Source organism: Carassius carassius, chromosome 30, assembly GCF_963082965.1.
Source record: "Carassius carassius chromosome 30, fCarCar2.1, whole genome shotgun sequence".
In the NCBI taxonomy this organism is placed as follows: Eukaryota; Metazoa; Chordata; class Actinopteri; order Cypriniformes; family Cyprinidae; genus Carassius; species Carassius carassius.
Window position 1 is genome coordinate 18,858,826 of NC_081784.1, and position 26,538 is coordinate 18,885,363.

The window sequence follows — 26,538 nt, forward strand, 5'->3', positions numbered from 1 at the left end:
TAAACAGTGTTTGTAGTATATAAACAAATCATTATTATTTGTTATTGTCCAGCATTTATAGATTTCTAAGCCAATTTAAAGCTAGAAATTAGAGAAAAAATAAAGTTGCCTATACTACCAGTCAGAAGTTTTTGAACAGTAAGCTTAAGGTTTTTTTTTTTTTTTTTTTAAGAAGTCCCTTCTATTCACCAAGCCTGCATTTATTTGATCCAAAGTACAGCAAAACAGTAAGATTTTGAAATATTTTTACTAGCCTATTTAAAATAGCTGTTTTATATTTGAATATATTTCAAAATGTAATTTATTGAACATCCTGGATCTGTTTTTTCGCTCTTCTTTATTCTTTTTTTAATGTATTATAGAAGTATCGGATCGGGACTCGGTATCGGCAGATACTCAAAATCAAATGACTCGGACTCGAGGACAAAAAAACCTGATCGGGACATCCCTAGTGTTTTGATTTGAGGGCGCGGGCAAACGTAAAGAGAACGTCGTGGCGTGTGTCCATTGCAAGATAGAACTGGCATACCACAACTAGGGCCCTATGATTTTCGCAATGCAGAAAACTTGGCTTGATGATGCAAGTGAACCGTGGTTCAGACTCAAATATTGTAATATGAACACAGTCCAGCAGGGGCAGGGGAGGGGGGAGCAATCGAACTCTGGTTCGGACCAGGCAAGCGAACCAAGTGTGAAAGCACCCTAAGACTGCATTCATTTTGTCATTCAGTTATTATCTGGTAGACAAATAATGCAACATATTTAATATGTATATCCTATTGCATATTGCAGAGTAAACTAGCTGTACCAGAGCAACTGAGAAACCGTTGTGATGTGCTTTGAACTCACACAATGCGGTCATGTAGTTAATGGAGCTATCAATAGTACTAAACAAATCATAGTAGTTATTTGAGAATTGGCTTACTAGTCATATGGAGCAAAGTGTCCTGGAGAAGGAGTTCCGCTCCGACTCTGTTGGGGTGCAGGCCATCAGTGCGAAAAAGCCTAGGACGCTCCCAGAAAAGTTTCCATTTATTAACAAATAGCAGTTTCTGTTCTTTACACCATGACGATAACCATTCGTTTAAAGCAAGTCTACTGAACCTTTCGTGTCTTCGTTGATACGTGGGCAGTGGTCCTGACACGATGATCGTCGATGCGGGCATAGTGCTGCAAACCGTTTCGATCAAGTCCCTCTTCAGTGTCTCCATCTGGCGCAGCATGGTGTCATTAACCCCGGCGTGAAGCACGACCGCTCTGGGGCTCTCGTCGTCCTTCAACATCGAGAACACGAGCACCAGGGAAACAGTGAGTGTGCACTTTACCTAGTGTAGCACAGATGTGTCAGACGATGGAGTCTCGGACGATCACAGCATTGCATTCTGTCTCGCGGAGGGGAGTGACGCAGTTCCCGGTGGATATCTCGAAGACCGGAGGGAGAGAAGTCATCGCCCGGGGTCTGGCTCGCGTCCTCCGCTGTGGATGTCCTGGTGCCGGTGAAGGACATCTGGGAGGATCGCATCCTGGGTGCACCGGGCCTGTGCAGAGAAACACGCATAGTAGAGGTGGTCAAACTGTTAGCAGTGCACTGTATACTTACCCCGAATGTTTCCAGGGCGGCTCTCCGCTCTCTCAGCTGGGCCTGCCTCATCTCCAGGTCGCGAATCACTAAATGCAGCTCGAACGTGTCCTCACCTGCACTCAAAGGTAGACATACATCCACCATTAAAGCAAGTAAGATTGAGTAAAGTAATGGTAATCTGTGTGAATAGAGTATTAGCAATGTGTGCGGGATTAGAGGCAACCACGCTGTAAGCTAAATAGCAGACTTGGGAAAATAAAATAAAACTTGTGATAACAAGGAGCTCTGATTGTTTTTGTTGTAGAATACGATAGAGGATATATTCACACGTTATAGAAACGAAAATTATGGTGTATTAAATAGATTTTTCAGATAAAAAATAGTCTATAAAAAATAACATGACCGAGCTCAAACTCGATACACACTGCAGCAACAAACAGGAAGTGATATTATAATTGTCTTTGTTCTTACATTAAAAATTAATTAGTAGATACAATGTACATATGCTTTAACTTTGTAAATACCTGCATGTAGTAACATATGTGATACATTTTCGTAGTTATGTCTATAATTACACTGCTGACCCTACCTCTATGCCTTAACTCTCCCTTAAACCTAACCATACCACCCAACCTGTACCTAAACCTAACCGTATCCCACCCTAATACTATCAGAAGTGTTTGCAATACAACATGGACACAATTACATTGTACCTAACAATTAATTATTATTATTTTTCTAATTAACATAAGTACATAGTAGTTCAAAACCCACAATATAAAGTAGGACCCAAAAAGTAAAAGGTTTAGAAAGTCCACCAGATCTTCTGTTGTTACTGGCTGTGTTTAGCACCTAAAGCTCCGCATATCCTTCAGAAGAAAGTTGATAAGGGTTGTTTTTAGCAAGGTCTATGATAATTCTTTACAGTTTATTTGCAATTCATAGCAAATTGTTTTGTTAATTCTGTCTTAATGGAAGGAGGAGGAATTAAGTTAAACCGTAAACTGATTCAACTGCAAATCTACAGCTCATAGCAAAGCACAGTGGCTCACACACTATAAAAATAGCTAAAACAAATAAGGCCACCAGATTTTCCATTTAATGTTGCTCAATTTATGGTGGTAGTTACATCAGTTGTTTCTCAAGTATTTGCACAATTGTTCTTGAAGAGTTGAGGAAAGGGAAGCGTCTGTTTCTGTTTTAGATTTATACTCTGAACACTAGAAGACTGCTCCTCTTGTTCAACAGCAGACTTTGTCTAGCTTTAAATCACTCAGACTTTACCAGGGGACTAGACTCCACCGCAACACTAATTCAAACAGATTCTTCTCCTGTTGTAAGCCAGAAGAGTAGGCTGAGATGAAGGATGTGTCTTGACTCGAGGAAGTGTCACGTATCATTGGTATTCATCTGACCCAGTGATGTTCAGTTGTAGATTATATGTTTTTTTTTTCATCATACAAGCACTGATAAATCACTATAGAATATCATGTTTAATTTTTTTTTTTTTACATGTTTGCTTCTGTCACATAATAGTTTGTCATCATTCCATAATTTGAGTCTCATTTTATCTTTCATCTAAAAAAGTGATGTCTCATTCTGAGAGCTGTCTGGACAAACCTGTCACGCTAGAATAAAACAAAAAGCATTACTGAAAGAAATATATTCTTTACAAATGACGCAGTTTCACGGTCACACAGATGTTTTCATGCCAAGTCGTGTGGCATGCAAATAATAGGGTTCAAGAATCATACGCTGAGCATTGTGCCTGTGAATGCTTTAATTTTAGCTGTTTTAGATTGATGCATTTGATAGACTTTTCTGCAGTATTTTGTGCTGTTGGACTTTTTAAAATGAAATTTTATATGATAAATTAAATAGTGTAACACAGTAGTCTGTGGTTATCTGCTGAAGAAAGAGTGTGGATAAGTGTTTACAGCTGAATGGATACAGCTTATGTAGTAGTTTAAATGGTTCTGTTTACAAATGTCTTCCAGTTACAGGATTAAGGTGCTTTTAGGTTATTTTGGATTTAAGGTGGATTACAAGCCGATTTGATTTTGCTGATAATTAATCAAGCAGCATTTGCAAACAATTCCACTTTTGTGTTGATTCACTCTTTTGTAATGGTTTCTTTCTTATGAATTTTAAAATATTTCCCTTACAGCTTTATTTGTGTTGTCCAGCCAAAAGGAATGGTTCACCCAAAAATGTAAATTTGGAAAAAAATTACTCACCCTCAGGTCATCCAAAATATTGATGAGTTTGTTTCTTCATCGGGACAGAGAAATATAAGTTCGATATTTGCACTTCCAAAGGATGAGGCTGTAAAGAATCAATGGTCAAAATGAATCTTTACCACGATACCACAGCAGTATAATCCCAAACTTTTGCTGTGTTCCTGTCATTCCACTGACGACTGCTTCTCCAATCTTTGCGAGTTCAACAAAAGATTCATAAACAGCTTGTCTTTGAAAGTTGGCTCATTGCCCAGTTGTTTGGACCAGCTTGCTCCTCCGAATCACAACCTGTTAGTATGATTAATAATTGTTGCTTTAAAGTTCTGTTGAGCATTCCAAAATCTGTTGTGTTGTGTTGTGTATAGACTCAGTGCAGCTGTAGGACTCTGGCTAATTCTCGTTATAATTCTGCTAATCAGCTGTGTGTCTGGCTGCTATTGTCCAAATGTGTTGATTAATATTGGATGTCTGTGGTTTTTATTACTTAGAGTCATGATAAAGGAATGGTGGAATATATTGGTTTTGAAGCTGCAGTGATTTATCAGTACTCCTTGTCTGTGATCAGATAATGCATATACCATTATTGTTTGAGACTTTACTACCAAGTTGTGGGTACGGTTCACTAACAGAAGTGTAAAACAACCTTTTCCCCTCTGATAATTTATTTTTTAGAACAGAGTGAAACACTATCAATATTATCGATGCCATCTTCTCGGTCTGTACACTGTGTGCGCTCTCCAATTATTGATAAGCTGTAATCCAGTAATGTTGATGGGCGTTCTGTTTTCGACATGAGCTGTCCGCAGTAGACCAATCACAACAGACCGGGTCAACGGACCAGTCAGAGTAGCCTCACGCAAAGGAGGGGTTTAGAAAGATGAATCTTTTGAGAGTCATTGAGAAATTTAAATGCATATTATAAGACCTTGCATGCATGTAAACCTGTAGTCTGGGACTCCAAAAACCAAATTATGAAGCTTTCAAATGGCATAATAGGGACACATTAAGACATTAAAACAACATTAAACTGTCACTGATCAAAATAATATTCCATAATCAAGTTCCTAGTGGAAAAAGTCTCCTGTTGTCCTCTCACATCAGAATCCACCAAAATATTTATAACTCCTTTGCACTCTTTTTGCTTGTAAATGGTGCTTGAGATAAATTTCTTTAACTTGAGAAAGCAATAGGCTCTTATAATATAAATAGCAACAGTTTGAAATAAAAACGTCTTGATGGATTTGCAGCACAAACACTGCAACTTCCTCTTCAGTAAAAGCGTCCACTATAAGAGGATCAGACAGACTCATATGACTGAAAATGCACTCAGACGACATTTACCCGCAGTTAACTAAAAACTGAAATGTGCCGTACACAAATGTTGAAATCCTTATTATGTTAACGTTGTCCAGGATGGTGTATCACTTTAGGACAGCTAATGAACTAGTGCTGCGTTTAGCCTAAGAACCTCCCTTTTTGCACACTGTGATTGTGAATAGTCTGCTGATTGTGCATTGGCAGTGTTTTTCATAAATCAGAGGTTGATGCAAACCCGGTGTAGTTTGATAGTGATGTCTATTCTACTTTTCTGCAGTGGGGTGTAACCATGGAGAAAGCCAACAACAGTTTCCCCAGTTTCAATGAATTGGATGACTACCTCACCAGACGCAACTCCAACTTTGTGTGGCTCCTCGTGGGTAAGTGGGCATCTGATGTGATTTAGACATTGTTTTCATTTTTCAGATCATAATTAGAAAAAGGTCTAGACTAGAGGTGCCTAGTGCATTGCATTGAGCCTTAAGTTGACAAACACACAATTTCCATTTTAGACTACTTTATTTCCACCATTTGTCTGAAATAAAAGAATTGTATTTATAAATGTAATTTATGATTTTTCTTTTATCTATATGTAAACAACTTTTAACCGATGCATGAAGCTTGATGCTTGATGCATGATGCATGAAGTGGTGTCAGAACACAAGTCTGTCAGACAAGTCTGAATCAAGAACCTATAGCTAGCAATGCTTTATGACAACGACATCTCAGATGGCAGATAAAAGTAAACGATAAATAAATGAGTTATCGTTACAAAAGTGCATTAGTGGTGTATAGCATACCGCCTCCTGCTGCACAACACTGACATGACAGCTGAAGTAAAATAAGGATCTGTCTGAGGAGAGCCAATACAGATCAGTTAAAAATTGCTTTATTAGCCCGGATTGTGATCCTTGAAATTGGCTCGGGACATCCCTAGTTGAATTTAATAGCTTTTTTTTTCATTTTAACCTTTAATATTATAATAATGTTCCAAATTAAAGGGTTCCTTGTGTAGTTCACAGCTTCGTTTAGGAGAGATTTTTTCCCTTAAGAAAATCAAACCGTAAGAATCGGCAGATAACATTCTGAATAATCAGCTATTGATAACGGCAGAAAAATTCTGTATCGGTTGTTCAACTTATTATATGAAATAAATATTTTATTCAACAAGGACACATTAAATTGATTAAAAGTGACAGAAAAGACATTAACAATGTTACAAAAGATTTCTGCGTCAAACAAATGCTGTTTTCTGTTTGTTGAATCATGTATCATGTATCACGGTTTCCACAAAAATATTTAAGAAAGACTTTTAAAGAAACCTTAAAAAAATCTTACCAACCCCAAGCTTTTTAAATGGTGTAGATCTCCTGCAGGTGACTCGTTTAGCTTGTGTTATTAGCTTGATAAGGCTTATACTCCATTATTAAGGATGGTGGTTTAAGCATTTGTTGTGTTTGGATTTATGTTTTTTCACAGCCACTATTATGTCATGTGGATGGATCATATACCTGACATACTACAATTCCCGTAATATTGGACTCATCCTCACCCTCATCATTAATCGTCTCTATAAGAATGGATACATACACATCGGTGAGTTAGCCTCTTTTTTTTCATGATCAATTTTCTGTTTCATACGTTTATTTATTAATTTATTTTACAGGTTCATTCTCATTCTCTGTGCTGTCTGGCAAGGTCATGTTCCGAGATGTCTATTTCATCAATGAAGACATGTCGATCAGGTAAACAACACAGTATAATTCAAACTCTGTCCTTTTTTTATTCAATTTCTTTTTATTATCCATTGCTTTTTTGACTCTACTTATCCTTGTTGTCTGTGTGTTGAGCATCATCTCATTGTTTATGGGTGATATTCCATCTTTATTTACTGTATTGGTAACTTTTTTTCAGAATTCAAGATGGGTTACTTATATTTCGTTGGTGGAAGATGTACAACCCCAAACAGAAACAACATGGTCAGTGCAAAAGCATAACGAATAACCCACAGAAATTGTGCAAGATTTATGTTGTTGCTTTTGTTTAAGGGATATTGTTTAAATATAACATCAATCCCACAAATTTTGTACTTGTTTTTTTGATTGGGTTGATCTGTATTTTCAGTGAAACTTCTCCATGAATTGTGGGTGAAATGCATGTGTAATGATACATTGTTGATTCTGCTGTTTCCAGATCCAAAGGCTGAGACAAGGGTCTATGTAACGGTTAACGGCTTTGAGTTCCATGTGTATAATCGCACGGATCTGTACGCTCGGCTTCAGGAAATATTTGGCCTAGAGCCCACCCTTATCCCACCCCACCAGGATGAGGAGAAAGGGCGAGAGCAGAGGGATAAATCCCTGGAGAGGTAAACACTGTGCTAATACAAGAAAAAATAAACCGGCTTAGATTCTGCTTCCTAAGATTAAAGGGGTCATATGATGTTGCTAAAAAGAACATTATTTTGTGTATATGGTGTAATGCAATGCGTTTATGCAGTTTAAGGTTTATTTTTTATTTACATTATTTTACACATACTGTACATTATCGTTTCTCCTCTATGACTCTCCTTCTAAAACGCATCGATTTTTACAAAGCTCATCATTCTGAAAAGCGAGGTGTATGCTGATTGGCCAGCTATCCAGTGTGTTGTGATTGGCCGAATTACTCAAGCGCGTGACTGAAATGTTACGCCTCTTACCATACTGTGATGCCTTGTCCCTAGTGCGATAAGACAAACCCAATAAAATCCTTTTTTTTTTTTTTAAATGAGGCATTTGTTGCATTCTGTGGGGACATAATTACTGATTATAATGACTTGTACTGTCTTTTTACACGTTGCGTATTGACCCGCGTAAACATAAAACCAAACAAACAACAGGCGCCACTCTACACTGCTTAAAACTCAAATTCTTTAAATATGAAAACATACTTCCAAGTCAGAAAAGCAGGTATTGTAGGCTAATCTCCCAGGTTCAGGAAACAGCCCTCTGTAAAATGCGTTGCACACACACAAATATTTTTTATGGAACCGTGTTGTTAATACAACTTAACCACTGAGTGAATGTCAAAATGGGTTTGTTTAATTTTACGACATCTATCATAATTTTATATCTAGCATCATGTTGCTTGAGCATTTCCACATGCAGGCAGTGTCTTTGTTGGCTACAAAACCATTGATTTATTTTTATGGAATATTCTAAGTGGAATCTAAATAATGGCATTCGCAAAGATTCTTTTTTTTTTTTCTTAGACAGTAAAGATGCAGTACTTCATATCTGAAGGTGCTCATGAATGAAGATGTTTTTGTTGTTTTTGAAGTGTTCACATCAAAGCTGAGACTCAGGACCCGTCAACTTCCTGGAGGTCTCTCATCCCCGTCTTCAAAGTCAACATCAGTACAGTGAGTAGCAGTCAGTGTTTCTCTCATTCACCCATTCCTTGTCTGACATCAGCATGCTCCTACTTGCGTCATTCATACTCTATACTGTAACAAAGAACTCTACTTAATATTCATCTACTTAATATTCACCTTCTTATGCCTCAACTTACCTAGCTCTCGCTGGTCTTGCCCTTAGGGACGTGTGGCATTCGGTAATCACCATCTTCCCCAGACCCTGTGTATGAATTTTGACGATGCCTTCCTGACATATGCCACCAAACCACCTAGCAGCCACTTGGATCAGTTCATGCACATCGTGAAGGGTTCTCTGGAGAACGTCCGTGTCATGCTGGTGCCCAGCCCACGATACCTGGGCCTTCAGAATGATGAGTGAGTCTAGAAATCTCTGGTCTGTCAGAGTAAATTAGATTAAATTTTTTCATCATTGTGCAAATGCAGTACATGAAATAGCAATAATCTAACCTGATGTGCAAAAAGGCATACTATATATTATTTAGAGATTGCATGAAATCACCTGTTAAGCACAGTTTCTTGTGTTGGCATGTTAACTTTTGAAGCAGTCAATAATAAGTCAGAAATGTGGATGTGCTTATAACTGCAACATGTCATTAGTTTACATTTTAAATGCTTATATCTGAAAAAAAAAAGTTTGTCTGTCTACTTTTGAAGGGAAACTGGCATTTGGATTACACACATGGCTACTAATATTATTTAATGGGGTGCTGATTGTGTGAACTAAAGATGGCCCATTCAGTGCAAATGGGATGTAGTATAAATAGAGAAGGTGCTGTGTTCAAGTGATAATGAGGTGTATGTGGCCATTGACCATTATAGTGCACATGATGTGGTGTATAAATAGAATATGGCAATATGACTTGATTGATGCAGGGTATAAGAAATGGCAAATAACCACTGCATTTCAAGTGACATGGTTTGCAAATAGAGATAAGTTAAGAAGAGAAAAAATAGTTACATACAGGAAATATCAGCAAGACATTTGTGCAGGTTTTATACACGCAAAAAAATGGTCCGATATTAAAAAAGTTAGAATTTATATAAATGAAAAGTGACCTTTGCAGTGAATATCACATGGTTAATATAGAGCACTGAGTGACGTGGTGTTAAATAATGCAGAGTAAAATTTTTTTAAAATGGCACAAATATGCAAACTGGCAGAAATATAGTACAGATTGTTCAGCTACAGTTTTTTTAAAGGTGAATCTGCAATAGTGAGTACCATAGTCTTTTGCTGCATTATGAGGCAATGAATTTGCTCTAATGTGTGTGTGTGTGTATTGTTGTTTAAATATAATTATCAACGGTTATTAATGTTAAGGTTAATTTAATTAATCAGAGCTGTTCATTTGTTCCATTAGTTAACAACAGTTATACGCTCTGATCTGTGTAATTTAATTTAGATTGAAAATCTCAAAGTAAACATGGGTTAATTTTCATTGATGAAGTGAATTGGTATGCTAGAAAATGAGTCTTGATTGTCAGCTGATTTATATGTAATGAGTAGTGATCTGTAGTGGTCATTTAAAGAGTGATTCCCTGACTCTAGACCACCCAGGCTCATGGGAGAAGGCTTTGTGGTCATGCAGTCGAATGATGTCGACATCTACTACTACCAGGATGAAGCAGGTAATCATTGTGATTGCTTAATCTTTTTTTCTTTCATTAATTTGTAAATAAGTCTGATCTGGGTAGAGTTGCACCAGCCATAAGTTCTTACTTAAATTAGAACATTAATTCTACACTAGAGTCTCAGTAACTACTAGCTAGTTTGTAACTAAATCTATACATTATTTGGTTGCACCAGTTGTTCGTAAGGCCATTGGGTAGCTAATAGTCTGTAAGCTCTCCATAATGTAATGCATAGTCACATAATAGATGTTTACCCTAAATCATACAATAGAGGCCTTCAAATACGCGAGCAGATCTTGTTTAAATACTGTGAATTTCAATGTATCGTTCATGCTAACTTTTTGCCTCGTAACCTAACGGTAAAAATAAGTTTACATTAAAAACGATAACATTACAGGCTATAGGTAAGGTATTTTTATATGTAAATAACATTCAGAAGCTGTAATTGAAATATAATATAAGGATAAAAAACAAACAAACATATGAAATGCCCCCAATTTATTATTATTGATTTCATTTGACATGCGCAATACGGACTAAAGCACACAGGCGCATTGTAGATGCGGTGTTGAAGAAGTGCTAAAATAAGAAACAAAGTATGTTTATTCATATATTGTTTTCTCTTTTAATGTGTACATGAGTGTAAATGTCAGCAGCATCATTATATGTCTAAAGAATTGATGGTTGTTGGGTAAGAGAAGAGCATATTGATGCAGTTCACACAGTCTTGCTATTTTATTCCAACCGTCACTCCTGACTGGACACTTCCTTTAATATTTAGTTTATACATAGTTACGCTTCAACTAAGGGTTATGGTGCAACGAAAAAATATTTAGTAATGCGTAACTAAGTGCCCATTTATGTCAAAACTAGACTAAGTAGTAACTTGCATACGGCTGGTGTAGCCGGTCTTTAGTATAGAAGTGATGAGTGTTTTACAAATGTTTCCTGTGTGTTTTTAGGTTTGGTCCCAGAGGAACAGGAGAATGGAGATACAGAAGCCTGCTCTGAAGATGCCAAGCTACAAGACTTGCCTCCATGCTGGGGTTTGGATATCGTGTGTGGCAAAGGAACAGACTTTAACTATGGCCCATGGGCCGACAGACAGAGGTACACAATCTCGCTCACATGGTTGTAGTTTTGCTTGTGGTTTTTTTGTTCAGGTTGTGGAAGGCTTATTAAAGCTGTTACATTTATGTGAGATTCTATTTTCTGGTCAGTATTACTGCTTGATTATTATTATTATTACTACTTTTGTCTCACCGCTTTACTTGTAGTAATTTAGCATTGGCACACTACTTTCAGGGCTCCAAACTGCTCCTAAAATGGCCAGTGGCAACTGTATAAATTTACGTACAAATTTATAAATTTGCGTGTACCGTATTTTCCGGACTATAAGTCGCACTTTTTTTCATAGTTTGGCCGGTCCTGTGACTTATAGTCAGGTGCGACTTATTTATCAAAATTAATTTGACATGAACCGAGAGAAATGAACCAATAGAAAACATTACCATCTACAGCCACGAGAGGGCGCTCTATGCTGCTCAGTTCACCTGTAGTCTACACTGAGCAGCATAGAGCGCCCTCTCGTGGCTGTAGACGGTAATGTTTTCTCTTGGTGCTTGTTTCTAAATAAATGTGACTTATAGTCCAGTGCGACTTATGTTTTTTTTTCCTCGTCATGACGTATGTTTGGACTAATGCGACTTATACTCAGGTACGACTTATAGTCAGAAAAATACGGTAATGCCTTTTTTCCCTAATTGTTTTGTGATCACATATTTTGTCATGTTGACATAATAAACTGAGACGACGTGCTTCAAAGTTTTAGATGAAAAACAGTCCTCAATTCAAACCCTAGCGTTGACAGCACATCTGCTAATGAAAAAGCAGCTCCAGTTCTGGCAGCGTGAGTGAGATTAAAAATTACGGAGACATGCAAAATAAAAGTGCAGAAAAGCAGTGTCTATTTCATGCACAACTTGAACAATCTACAATGGGTAAAGCTGTCAGCTGTGTGGATATTTAGCAATATTGTTTCTCATTTATAATGGATTCTAATATGGATTCTTGTTATCAAGATCTTAGTCTACATGCTTGTTTCTGTTAATGCATGAACTTCATATTATTTGTAGTGCTTTTGCCATTCAATAAACACAATTAGCTTTGTGCTCTATTACCTTTTGATAAACAAAATTAGGGCTGTAGCTATCGAATATTTTAGTAATCGAGTATTCTACCAAAAATTCCATCGATTAATCGAGTAATCTGAAAAAATGTGTTTTTGCTTAATTAAAGAGCAATATTAATTATGCAAGAGAAAATAAGACTCCTGGGTCTCTTAAAATGAACAACTAAGTTTCCTTTTTAAGAAAATGTTTATATTTATTTTTTAAATGCATAGAATGCAATGCATATATCAAAAATAAACATTTAATTATTATGCATTGTTTCTCTGTCTGTACTTGTACTGTGAACAATGACAATAAAGTTGACAGATGAATTAAGTGCATTTAAGTGCCATTCAGTTGGGGTTTTAAATAAAGCATTTTCTGAGATGCACATTAAACACATAAAACATTAATTTAATTTATCTTTTAATTATTGAAAATTAAGCAAACTTAACTTTTTGGTAAACAAAGGGGACTTACTATTAAAAATAAAACATGGAAGAAATGTGTGATTAAACCTTTAAAAAAAATAATGTTCGAATTTTTTTTTTTTTTGTAGTAGGCTATGAACATTCTGCTTAACAATAGTAATACATATCTGGCAAATAATTGTCATTAAACTGGACTTTTATTTTGACGGGTTGACGTACCTTTACAGTTCTGTGTATGTGATGTGACGCTAGTTTTACTCAAATCAAACGTTCAGATGCTCATGAAGTGACTCTTAGAGCAATTCTGGAGATGTTGTCCATGTGTTCACATCCTTATTTAGTGAGACAGCAGACGCTGAAATCACCGCGAGCGTCACGCGCGCTTCAGTGTGTGTGATTAAAGGAAGAAGCGCTTCTGCTCCATTCATTAACAGAGACATGCAGAACATGCAGGATCCATATTTAAATAGACTGTTCCGGCTTAATATTTACAGATATTAATCTATATCGTGATTTGATGTAAGTGCAATTACCTATTTTTGATTAATTCATTTAAAAATTGGCAAATTCTGTGCCATTCCGCGTTAAACTGTAAATTCCGTTTTTATGACTGGAACTTATGATTCCCTCCGCGTTTTCTGCATCGCGGAAATCATAGGGCCCTAGTTGTGGTATGCCTGCTCTATCTTGCAATGGACACATGCCACAACGTTCTCTTTACGTTTGCCAGCGCCCTCAAATCAAAACACTGCTGACTTGCAGTATGCGATTTCGGATGCAGGCACGCAGCGCTTGTGTCTCCTTCCGCTTTGTGGGTGATGTAAACGCATTGTCACATTAAAAAAATCACTGCGAAAGAACCTGACGTGAGATTTAAAATAAATTAAAAGAGGCTTCGAGGCAGAGGAATTTGCCTCGATCATTTTTTGTAATCGAGTTACTCGAGGAATCGTTTCAGCCCTAAAATATCAGCTTTAAAATTCTGTCAAATTCATAATGAAATTCAAACAATAAATACCGTTTTGACGCTCTTTAATGCGCCACAAATTATCACTTTAGCGCCTCAGTTCAAGTGGCACGTGAACCCATCATATCTTTCTCTTTACTACTATAGTACGAAATAGACATGAATAGACATCAAAAGGTATTTTATAAGAAATCCTACAGTACAGCTTACTGAAATGTCTCAAGTAATCGCTCATTCAATTTTTCAAACTGCGGAAAACATGTAAAGTTGGTAGACCATGCCAGTTCTTCCCAAATTCTACCAGGACATAAATTTCCCCACACGAGGTGATAAGACATTAGATCACTGCTGTTAAACACACTACAGGACAGTTACAAACCCCACCCCTGACCAGCATTTGGCAAAGGTGACCACATTAGCATACTGCTGTTACCAGCCTACAGACAATGCCTCAAACAGGAAAAAACTGTTTTCTCAAAACTGTTTTTAAAACAGTTCACAGATGGAGTGAAGATGCCATCTCCACACTGCAGGACTGCTTTGAATCCATAGACTGGCAGATGTTTCAAGATGCAGCAGGAGACAACAACATACATGAATACACAGATTCTGTGATATGCTACATTAACAAATGAACAGATGATGTTGTCCCATCCATTTATGTTAAGTCATTTTCAAACCAGAAACCATGGGTCAACGGTGAGGTGCATGCCAGATTAAGAGCACGAACTGCTGCCTTCAACTTTGGGGATCTAACTGCTTACAAGAAGTCCAGGTATGACCTTCAAAGAACCATCAAATTAGCCAAAAGAGACTTTAGGGACAGAGTGGAGTCAGAATATCATGGCTCTGACCCCTAACGCATGTGGAGCAGTTTGCGCTATGTCACTGACTACAAAGGAAGAAAAAGCACTTTGTCTACCTCCTTACCGGATGAGCTCAGTACATTCTATGCTCGCCTTGAGACAGGCAACACATTCCCTGCTATGAAATAACTGCTGACCTTGACACCTGCCCTCTGGTTCTAACCACAATAGAAGTGAGTAAGGCCTTCAAGAGAGTCAATGGCTGGAAAGCTTCAGGTCCAGATGGCATTCACGGATGTGTCCTGAGGGCCTGTGCTGTCCAGTTAGCAGATGTCTTCACCAACATCTTCAACCTTTCCTTGAGACTAACGGTGATCCCCACATGCTTCAAGCAAACCACAATCATCCCTGTTTCAAAAATAACAACTGTCTCCTGCCTGAATGACTACCGCCCTGTAGCACTGACATCAGTCATCATGAAGTGCTTCGAACATCTAGTCAAATCCCACATCTACTCCTCTCTGCCTGACACTTTGGACCCATTCCAATTTGCTTATCGCTCAAATAGATCCACTTATTATACACTTTGCCCTGGAACACTTGGAGGGAAGAGACACATATGCGGATGCTGTTCGTTGATTACAGCTCTGCATTTAACACCATCATCCCTACCAAACTTATAGCCAAACTGAAAGATCTGGGTCTTAACAGTCACTTAGGTAACTGGTTCCTGGACTTCCTGACCAGCAGACCCCAGGTGGTTCGAATTGACAATCACACATCCTCCTCACTTACACTCAGCACTGGCGACCCACAGGGATGTGTACTCCGTTCTCTCTTGTACTCCCTGTTCACTTACGACTGCTCTGCTAAGCATAGCTCCAACATCATCCTCAAATTTGCTGATGATACAACTATCCTAGGACTCATCAATAATGGCGATGAGACATCCTACAGAGATGAGGTTAATGCACTCACAGCATGGTGTGCTGATAACAATCTCTCTCTAAATGTCAGCAAGACCAAGGAGATGATCGTGTACTACAGAAAGTCACAGTTCCCATTCACATCAGTGGAGAGATAGTAGAGACCATTAAGAGCTACAAGTTCCTTGGCATTCACATCTCTGTGGATCTTTCCTGGAGCCTACACACAGAGACTTACATTCAGAATGAGAACAGCCCTTCAGTGTCTCTACTTACTGTGGAGGCTGAAGAGGTTTGGCATCTCCTCTAACATCATGTCAAATTTCTACTGCTGCACTATAGAGAGCATTCTGACCGGCTGCATCAATGTATGGTACGGCAACTGCTCTTCTTTCGACCGCAAAGCTCTTCAGCGAGTGGTGAGAGCAGCAGAGCTCATCGTTGGACATAAACTCCCAGCCTTACAGGACATCTATCAGACTCGCTGCTTGAGAAAGGCTCGCAGCATCATCAAGGACTGCACTCACCCTGGTCTTCACCTGTTTGCCACACTGCCATCTGGCAGACGCTTACGATCCATCTGATCACGGACAACCAGACTGAAGAACAGCTTCTATCTTCAAGCCGTCAGACTGCTTAACAACCAGCTATCCTTCATCTAAAACCGGAATACATGCTGATCTTATGTTTACTTTTATTGTACTTACACTGCCACTTTTTAATATTCCTTCATGTAGCTCTGTAACACTCTACAATGACATTTTGGACATTGCTCTACTCAGAAATACAAAATCAGAATGTGTGCTGCTCTTAAGTTTATTTATTGCATCTGCATCTGCACTGCCACTTTTATTTTCTTTCATGTAGCTCTGCGACACTCTACAATGACATTTTAGACACTGCTTTACCCCGATAATCTTAAATTAGTACCTCAGGACTACTTATGACTACTTATAACTCTTAACACTGTCTACACTTATTGTATCTGTTACTGCCACTTATTTGTATGTAATGCTCTGTCTGTGTCTGTTCTGCCTATGGTTTACTGAAGTCACTCAAAATCTCAGTGCCCTCCACGTACGTCTATGTCTGTTTATGTCCTGTTATTGTATGTCTGAGCCTCGTCACAAGCATTTCAATGCCCAGTTTTCCCCAGTGTTAACTATGCAATTAACAAATAAAAGCCTCTTGACTCTCTTGAGGTAGCAATACATTTACCTCAGAATAACCATTCGGTGTCCATAAGCTCATTAGTCAGCTAGGGTAAAAAAATAACAAGCATTTTGCTAAATATATGTTCTGTATTGCATATTCATATTTTTACGTAACCTGTTGTCTACATAAGAAAAAAATGCAAGGTGCTAAAAATAAAATTGAACACCCATATAATTGCATGTTACTAATGAAGAAAAACAGACTGGATGTGAGCAAGACATGTGACAATATTTATAGGATGCTTTGAGGAGGAACTCAAACTACACTACACTACACAAACTACATGACCAAGCGATGCTGTTATAATTATGGTCAATGTTATTGGCACAGATTCTATGTAATACATTTTTGTTTTGATTGTGTATATAGTTCTCAAGTTGGAAAAGACACTTTAAGTAATCCATATTTTCCAGGATATCTACAAGATGGAATAAAATGCTAATAAAGACAAGAAATGATGAGAAATAAACGCATGACATTGACTGTAATGTTAAAGTGTAAAAACACTTTTTTTTTTTTTAAGTCTCTTATGCTCAAGGCAGCATTTACATAATAATAATAATAATAATATAAAAATAATATAGTAAAATATTATTCTCATTTAAAATAAGCATTTCCAGTTTTTATATATTTAAAAATATATATTTTATTCCTGGGATGGCAAAATTGAATTTTCAGGAGACATTACTCGAGTCTTTAGTGTCACAATCCTTCAGAAATCATTCTGCTGATTTGCTGCTCAAGAAACATTTCTTATCATTATCAATGTTGAAATCGGTCGTGCTACGTAATTTTTGTGCAGACCGTAATACTTTTTTTTTTTTTTTGGTATACTTTGATGAATAGAAAAAATGTAAAAGAACAGATTTTATTTAAAATAGAAGTCTTTTGTAACATTATACATGTCTTTACTGTTTTTCTTATTCAATGTAATGCATTTTTGCCAATTGGAAGTATTAATTTCTTTCAAAAACAAAGAAAATGTTACTGACCCCAATACGTTTATCATCCATTCATTACACCGTTGTTTGACCACCACAGAGACAGCCTGTGGAAGTTCTTCCTGCCTGCAGACTGTCAGCCAATGAAAGTGAGCGATGTCGCCACACCAGGCAAACCTCGACAGATCCTTGCCTTTGAGCTGCGTATGAACATCATAGCTGATGCGACAATAGACCTGCTATTCACAAAGAACAGGGTATTTATGTGCATACAAGCCTACTTATTCATTTTCAGTCACACACTGCTATGCATAAATGTTTGCTAGGGCAAAGTTTGCTTGCAATCATATGAACAATGTGTAGGAAACCTTTTGTTGTTGTTTACTCACTAACCCATAATCCATTTGTCTTCACAGGAGACGAATGCGGTCCATGTCAATGTAGGAGCAGGTTCTTACCTTGAGATCAACATACCCATGACTGTTGGGGACAATGGTAACTTTCAAGCTTAACAGAATAATAATACGCAGTTAATGAGGGTGACATTTGAGAGTTTTTGTTTGTTTAATGTAAATTGACTTGACGCATCATTATTATGAACTGCCATTTTCCCCTCCTGGGATTATATTTTACTATTTCTAACCCTGTTTTGTCTCTCTATTTCCATTCAGGTTATTCTCCCACTGTTAAAGGCCAGTTATTACATGTAGATGCAAGCAGCAGTATGCAGTACAGGACACTTCTAGAGGCTGAGATGCTGGCTGTGAGTGCGGCACATGATTTTATTGTTTATAAATGTTATGCAAACCTGCCCTGGATAATTAGGCTGGTCTAGGGTCATGTTTACCAGACTTGATCATACAGACTCCAAGCGTAGCCCTTCAGTACACTGAATAACTTGAAACATTTAGTGCACAGAACTGATAATCTTCAGTTCTGATAATGGGACCTTTGCTTGCTGCAGGCGATTTGAGATGTGACAGTAATTGTCTTGAAATGTATCGTTGAAGATGGCAAATTTGTTGCAAAGCATGAATTCAGCGAAGTAATACAGTATTTGTAATAATTCATGTATTGCATATTGCAAGGCCTTTTCTACTTTGCTGACATTCACCCACACAGCACTTTGGGGAGGATTGTAGCATCAGCATTAGGGCTGTCACTATTATGAAATTTGTCTAAAAATAGTCACTGTTATTGTGATTAAATGTCTATTTTTGGGCTTTGGCGATTATGAGGATTATGCTGATTACCACAATTTATTGTCTGGTTTTTATGGCTTTCATTATATAATTGTGATTAATTTAAGGGTTCGGTAAATAATTCTGATGTTAAAGGGTTAGTTCACCAAAGAATGAAAATTCGTCCATCTTCTACTCACCCTAGAAGCATCCTAGGTGTACGTGACTTTCCTCTTTCAGAATAATCCAATCAAAGTTATATTACAAATTGTCCTTGCTCTACCAAGCCTTTCAATGGGGGTAAGCAGGTGTTTGTTGTCAACAGTTCAGATGACGTGAAATAAAGTGCGCGCATCTGTAATAAAAAGTCCCTCACATGGCTCCGCGGGGTAAATAAAGGCCCCCTGTAGCCAATCCATGCGTTTTTGTAAGATAAATATCCAGAATTCAAACATAATAAACACTTTTTTTTCTAACTTCTGCTGACTGTAAATGTGAGGGACAGAATTATATTTACATTGTTAAATTTAAAGTTACCCCTTAACTTTTAATCTATTTTTGAGTTATTATTTTGCAGTGTAAGATTGCATAAGAGTATTCAAATTATAAGAATCAGCACAATCCACTAAATACTTTCTTCCTCATTACATTACTACATTTAAAATATAATTTAGCAGCAAAAACAATATCTTGAAAAATCTTTGGTGCACATTATATAATTTAAACATGCTTATTCTGTTGACTATTTGTATTCTTTCAAAATACATTCATGAAAATAAGATCGAAATCATGAGAAAAATAAAAGTTTTTAGTAATCTTTCTGTGTGCAAAACTTTGATCATGTGAAACACTTCAAACACTTCATGGCACAAAGCTCTTATGCACATCCAGGGTGCAGAATGATGTACTTGAAGCACATAAGTCACAGCGCACTGCATTCCACACTACAACTAAAGAGAAAGGAAATGAGAGAGCAATGAACTCTAGCAAGGTATAATTTTTTTGTGAATCCATAGACCTTTATCTACACATCAAGTTTTATAATAATAATAATATTTCATCTTGGAAGGAGAGTTTAACCCGGCTGACTGTCATAACTGAAAGCGGAGAATGACTGCCAGCTGTAGCAGAAGGAAGATCAATTTCTGTAAACTAAAATTTAACAATGTAAATATAATTCTGTCCCTCACATTAAGATATGGTATGGCTTCAGATGATAAAGGCTATACAGTGCATGAAAACCAAACTGGTGCTCTTCTGTTTCTTTTGGTGTATGACTCCCCTTGTGGCATATAAAAAGCACAATAATTGCCCCCCCCTCGTCCCAATAAAAGCTGTTACAACACCTTCAAATGCTAAAGCTAAAATAACCGAATGAAAAAAGCTAGATAAAGCAACTAGTGAACCAACCTGCTTGTTAACAGCTTTCCTTGTACTCCTCAGTTCCATGTCATAGCCAGTTACCCACGCGTGTGGAACATGCCTCAGTCCTGGCAGTGTGAGATTGAGGTTTACAAAGCCATGTACCACTTCATCTATGCACAGAAGAACTTCTTCACAGGTAATGCTCATCTCTTACCTGTAACTACCTTGTCTGAAGTCCATCCTCCAGCTGATCTCCTCCTGTTGTGATCTGTAGATCTGATTAAGGACTGGGCCAGTGACAGTGAACCGGATATCTACTCATTTGTACCATATTCGTGGAAGTTTAAGGTACTCTTTCACCAGTTTGAGATGATTTGGGCTACCAATCAGCACAACTGGATCGACTGCTCCACCAAACAGCAGGAGAATGGTGAGAGAGACTTTCATAATGGATGTGACGCTGGGAAAAAACTAATATAGTCTATGAGAAATGTAAACACTGTAGGAGATCTAACAAATTAATGTATAAACACTGCACACAATTTTGACAGTCTGTCTTTTTGATCGTGATTTAGGAAAATGTAAAAGACAAAACTGATGTGATGATGCATACAATAGTTTGGATTGGATTTGTTGAATTGAATTAAGCTAGATTTTGTGTGTGTAATATTTATTTGTATATTTACATGCTGCTTGATTGAATATTGAATATTAATTATAACAAACATTATTTGTATTCTACCTTTCATGAAAATTTCCGGAAATGTAGCTCAAAGTGCTTTACAATAAATAAAAAAGTACCAGTAACTTCACATGAGAGCAAATAAAAATACCTTAATATAACATAAGATAAAAGATGTAACCAACTTTATAATTATAATAAAAGCTAAAATTGGTATACACAAAATGCATAACAAGGTAATAATAAAAGAAAACATACTATGTACATAGAATGCTTCAGAAGTGATTTTTTGTTAAAAGCCAAAATAAAAAGTATTTAGCTTTTTTATTAATTTCATTTTTTTTCTGATCAAGCCGTCTAAACAGTCTAAACAAAGCCTTTGTCATTTTAATACTTTGTTAAAGTAGTGCCAAATAAAAGGAATATAGACTGTAAAACAATGCACAAAGCTCACTTCTAAACATCAGTTTAAACTTTAGAATCAGCTTGACTTTATTTTTCTTGATTTCTGAAAAACGTGTAACCTACTGATGCTCTTTATTATCACTCTTTGTCTGTAGTTTATCTTGCTGCCTGTGGGGAAACGCTGAATATTGACTTCACTTTGCCATTTAACGATTTTGTCCCGACCACCTGTAACACACGTTTCTGTTTGAGAGTGAGTGTACACCCTTGCAAACATTTACAAGCACTTGTCTGTTGTGCCGAATGATGTGTGAACAAGCATTACAACCTTATAAGACAACAAAACATGAGCGGCCACCTAAATCTCCTCTGAATGACTCTGAACTCTCATACAGGCTGAGGACACAGATATGCGCTTGTGTCTGCCTGACTGTCACCCCAGCCGGTACCCACTGCTCACCCTCGCTAAGGATTACCAGCACTGTAAGACCCCTCCAAACAGCAGTATGCCAGCAGAAGGGCAAGGAGCACCTCCCAAAAACAGCAAACCCCGTTGGAGGAACATGACTCATGCAGAGTAAGAGCGCACCACTGATCGACTTCTGTCACTTTACTTTTCTGCTTCCTCTCACTTGCGCTGCTCTTTGACACTTCGGTTGTGCTTATGTGTGTGTGTTTTTGTTTCCAGGGCTGGTTGGGTGGACTGCTGGAGTGTGCCGAACTTCATGCTTATTATAGACTATACTTGGCATCCCATCTATCCTCAGAAAACTGACCAGCAGCTCAAACAATCAAGTAAGCATTTGAAAAAAACAATAAACTTATTTTAAATATATTGTAAGGATTCTATAGACACACCTACATTCTCCCTCAAATCAAGTGGAAGTACCTAGTTGAAAATAATTAAGCAAATTAAAACTACATTTTGGGGGTCTGCATGTAATTGTTAATAAATAATACATGAAAACAATCAGATAATTTGTCATTTAGACCTGGCTTTCAATTATACTGTAATGTTGTATGACATTAATGCTCATTTTATCCCAAGAAATTTTAAATAAAATCCATGTAACAGAGGCACTGGTCTTTATTCATAAAACAAATATTTAAAATATCAAACAATATTTTGGTGTTATCTGTTAATATTTGGAGATTCATTGTGAAAATAAAAATATATTTGAATAATCATGGGTAATTACAGAAACCTGTGCAATTAATGAGTTAATTTTTGTTTTTTATGATTCGCAGCACTAAAAAACATTTAAAGTGTTAGTTTTGTAAAAAAAAAAATCATATGTAGACAGTTTATTTTTGTGCATTACAAAACAAAATCAAGCATTCAAGCAAAAAACTTTGATCATGAGATGAATTGGTTCAGTCAAGTGCCCCAAAATTTTAGACATGCCCTGCATACGTTTACTTATAATATCTCTGTTGCTGTTTTTACTTGATAAGTTCATTTAATAACCTGACCTTTTTACACTTCACTTTACATTATGTGCAGTGTCGGAAATAGAGGAGTCCATGCTGTCAGCACTGCGACCGCCAGAACATGCTCCACCTGTGCCTCCTCCACCTCGAATCTCCTCTGACCCCAGCCTGCTGCCCCCTGACCGTTTACATGTTGAGATGGAGTTGAGCCCAGACTCCCACATTACCCTTTATGGCCCCCTCCTCAGAGCACTGGTGTCCATCAAGGTACACATGTATACGCATTAATGCTCGCATATGGGTCCAGGATTCTTAAATTGAGCAGTTGTTGTTATTTTCTTTGTGAAACACAAAATTAGAATTTTTGAAGCAATGACACACTCCTCTTTTCCTTATAATAATGGATAAAAATGAGGGCGACTAAACACTTTTTTTTGGCTGCGATATCACTTTAAAATGATTGTGTTTGTGTTTATCTGTGCAGGAAAACTACTTTGGAGAGGACGACATGTACACAGACTTTGAGGAGTCTCTATCCAGCCCTGTGCTGAGCTCCTCTGGTTGGCTCGGGGTGGGCCTGGAGGAGAACCGCTCTAAAGACACACCCAATCCTCTCTCCCTACGGCCCTGGGATATCACCGTGCTCATCAATTTGCACAAAGTCCATGGACGACTTCCAACGGTCAGCACCGCTTAAGTAATTTCATTCATAGAAGCCAGTGTCCTAGACATCAGGAATGACGTCATTGTTAAATTATCATATTTGTGATGGTTGTGAGCCTCTACTCTTTTGATGCCTTGCAGGCACTGATTTTTTCTTTCAGGAGTCACAAATGTGGTTGTAAATCTTGTTTGTTCTCTCTCTACAGCACTGTAGCAGTGATGGCCCAGAGGGTCCTGCAGGCTTCCTGGAGCGCCTGTGTTTTGAGATGAAAAAGGGATATAAGGAGACCATGCTACAGCTCGTTCTCTCGCCTCTACATGTGTTTGTCAGTGATAACTATCAGGTGGGAGTGAGAGGCGGTGACCTCATTCATATTCTCTCAGGTGCTGGTATTTAAAGTTCTCATGATGTTTCTGTTTCGTGTAATTTATTCCTGTGTGTGTGTAGCGGCCTGCTGTTGATGCTGTGTTGCGAGATGGGCATCTGAGCCTCTCGGGGTTGCAGATGAGAGCCCACGCTATGTTCTCAGCGGAGGGCTTACCGGCAGGCAGTGACACACTGGAATATGCTTGGCTCATCGATGTTCAAGCTGGAGCTCTTACAGGGAGAGTCAGCGTGCCACAGGTGACTCATTCATTTTGGCATTACAAAAGGGATGCATGATTTTGCAAAGGAATTTTTCTAGAAATGTCTGTGGCATGATGACCTCACACAAACATTTTGACACATCCCTCATTGAGTTTGAATGAAAATGTTTTCAGTGATTACACTTTTAATAGAAGTGTAGCAGGCATGTGGACTGGAGAGTTTAAAAGAATGTGACGGTTGGATTTTTGTTAAAGCACTTGCATGAAATCTACAGGTCCCCCCCCCCCCACAGTTCCTTACTATGAGATTAATACTGTGGATTTAGAAAAGAATCACCCCCTTTAAAATAATCACATTTTTTATTATCAGTCATACTGTCCACACTGAATAAAGTCAATGAAAAATTGGTAAATGTGTTCACAAGAAAAGCTTAATAAATTATTAATAAAAAAAATGTTGTTGCTTTGCAGTATAAAATGAAGATGGACAAAGTTTTTGTTTTATACAGCTGTATTTACTCATCCACGTGAAAGATATAAAAACGATCACTCCCCTCCTAAAAATGATTTGTAAACACAATCAGATGTAGCTGATCACCTTCTCAATGGCATACAAAGCCATTTGACATTCAACTGTGATCAGCTGCGGTCATTTTGATTAGCTCAGCATGAAAAGAGCTTTCCAGGAGCATTTCAGTCCTTAGTAGTGCAACTGAAGCAAACAATCAACTATTGGTGGCAAAGCACTGTTAAAAGATCTCTGGGATAAAGATGTGGACAGGCACGAGTCAAGAGATTGATACAAAACAAATTAAATATCGTTATCAATGTCTAGAAGCACAGTGAAGTCTGTTATTAAGAAGTGGAAGGAATTTGGTACAACACAGACACTCCCTGGATCAGGACGTCACTCCAAACTGGATGAAAGAGGCAGGAGGAAACTGTCATAAATTCCCGCAACTGCTTCAGAGATCAAAGTGTGGTTATTGTGTGCATGTTTCAACAATATCACAAATTCTCCACAAATGTGGCTTGTATGAGAGGGTTGCAAGAAAGAAGCCACTCCTCAAGAAAGGCCACATGCAGTCACCACTGAGCTTTGCCAAAACGCAACTTTTAAGATTCTGAGGCAGAAGATAGTAAAATAGAACCATCCAAATAACAGCATTCCTCCAGTAAAGTATAGAGGAGGTAATATCCTCTTCTGGGGTTGTTTCTCTGCAGCAGGGACTGGAGCACTTACTCCAGCAAAATACTGTCAAATTCTTGAGGAAAATCTGCTGCCCTCTGCAAGAATGTTGTCAATTTGAAGAAACAAAACACAGTAAAACTGAGCACATGGTTGTTGAAGGAGAAAAGGTTAACATCGTTGCATGGCCTGTCAGAGCTCAGACTAAACTGAAAATTTGTGGAATGACTTGAAGACTGTAATCCACAAACGGTCACCATCAAATTTAACTGAACTTGAGCAGTTTTGCAAAGAAGAGTGGGCAAATACTGCAGTCTAGTTGTGCAAAGTTAGTAGAGACATATCCCAACAGACTAAAGGCTGTAATTAAAGCTAAAGGTGGTTCAACAAAATACTGACCCAACGAGGTGATCTTTTTTCCAATACTGGGTTTTTTTTTTCGTTTTTTTTCTGACATGTCGGTGTTATATCTTTCACTTGGATGTTGGATGAGTAAATACAGGTGGATAAAACAAAACTGTGCCTGTCTTCATTTCAGGCTGCAAAGCAACAAAATGTTAATATTTTAAAAGGGGGTGATTCTTTTCTAAACCCTATGTATATTGTTATGCATTGTAGTCATCTCATTGTAAATTATTTGCCATGCATATAGCTGCTGCTGCTGCTATAGCACTAAAAATGCATTTGTCATTGTGATTTAATATTATATATTTATCTATAAATGTAATCCTGACAAATTGTTAACCTTAAAATCTTTTACATGTACATTTTTTTTAACAATTCTTTCCTTTTTTATTTTTTCCTTTATTTAAATCTACTGTAAACATGAATTACTGTTTGTATGAATTTCATGCAGCAGATGTGATCTGGTTGTGTTTGTGTTTCAGTGTGCATCTCTTCTGGAGTGGGGCGAGAGCTTTGTGTTTCATGTGGTGTCCCGAGAGTTCCAGCTCGAGCAGCCAAAACCATCTGTCACCTGCCAACATGGAGTTGATCGTAGAGTCTGTGTTGCCAAGGTATTACAGAAACACGCACATCTGCACTATCATACTCAGATAATTTTCAGAATGACTGCACAACTGAGTGTGTGTCTGTACGTGTAGCATGCAGCACTGCCTGGTCCCTGTCGCACATCAGAGGATCTGAAGTACACCATGACTCGACTAACAGTTGATGGAGCCCAGGTTTTCATTGTTGAACACAGCTGTGCAGCCAATATTAAGGTATGATTAGTGATTGATCAGATGACAATTGATCTATACTATTTATTTATTGAGAAAACAGATATATAATGATTTCTAAAGTATGAATAAGTTACATTTTACAATATATTCAAATAGAAATATACAGTTTTTACTGTATTTTTAAACTTCTTTCAAAAACGTTAA

At 37.6% G+C, this 26,538-nt stretch overlaps 1 protein-coding gene across 8 annotated transcripts in view; it reads left to right on the forward strand.

Moving 5' to 3' along the window:
* The window catches only part of LOC132110825 (bridge-like lipid transfer protein family member 1), a 71,815-nt gene that overhangs the window by 6,284 nt on the left and 38,993 nt on the right, over positions 1-26,538 (forward strand). For all 8 annotated transcript variants that reach the window (XR_009424684.1, XM_059517806.1, XM_059517809.1 and 5 more), the window contains exons 2-24: positions 5,417-5,519; positions 6,619-6,735; positions 6,806-6,884; positions 7,054-7,118; positions 7,333-7,507; positions 8,461-8,542; positions 8,718-8,911; positions 10,107-10,186; positions 11,152-11,299; positions 17,747-17,903; positions 18,063-18,141; positions 18,318-18,409; positions 20,271-20,388; positions 20,467-20,622; positions 21,435-21,532; positions 21,675-21,856; positions 21,968-22,074; positions 22,784-22,977; positions 23,195-23,392; positions 23,580-23,717; positions 23,822-23,998; positions 26,038-26,166; positions 26,254-26,373. Coding sequence is in view for 7 of the 8 variants with exons in the window: in XM_059517806.1 (XP_059373789.1) it covers positions 5,429-5,519; positions 6,619-6,735; positions 6,806-6,884; positions 7,054-7,118; positions 7,333-7,507; positions 8,461-8,542; positions 8,718-8,911; positions 10,107-10,186; positions 11,152-11,299; positions 17,747-17,903; positions 18,063-18,141; positions 18,318-18,409; positions 20,271-20,388; positions 20,467-20,622; positions 21,435-21,532; positions 21,675-21,856; positions 21,968-22,074; positions 22,784-22,977; positions 23,195-23,392; positions 23,580-23,717; positions 23,822-23,998; positions 26,038-26,166; positions 26,254-26,373 (2,976 nt within the window). In the remaining variant the exon portion in view is untranslated. The remainder of the gene's footprint in view (positions 1-5,416; positions 5,520-6,618; positions 6,736-6,805; positions 6,885-7,053; positions 7,119-7,332; positions 7,508-8,460; positions 8,543-8,717; positions 8,912-10,106; positions 10,187-11,151; positions 11,300-17,746; positions 17,904-18,062; positions 18,142-18,317; positions 18,410-20,270; positions 20,389-20,466; positions 20,623-21,434; positions 21,533-21,674; positions 21,857-21,967; positions 22,075-22,783; positions 22,978-23,194; positions 23,393-23,579; positions 23,718-23,821; positions 23,999-26,037; positions 26,167-26,253; positions 26,374-26,538) is intronic.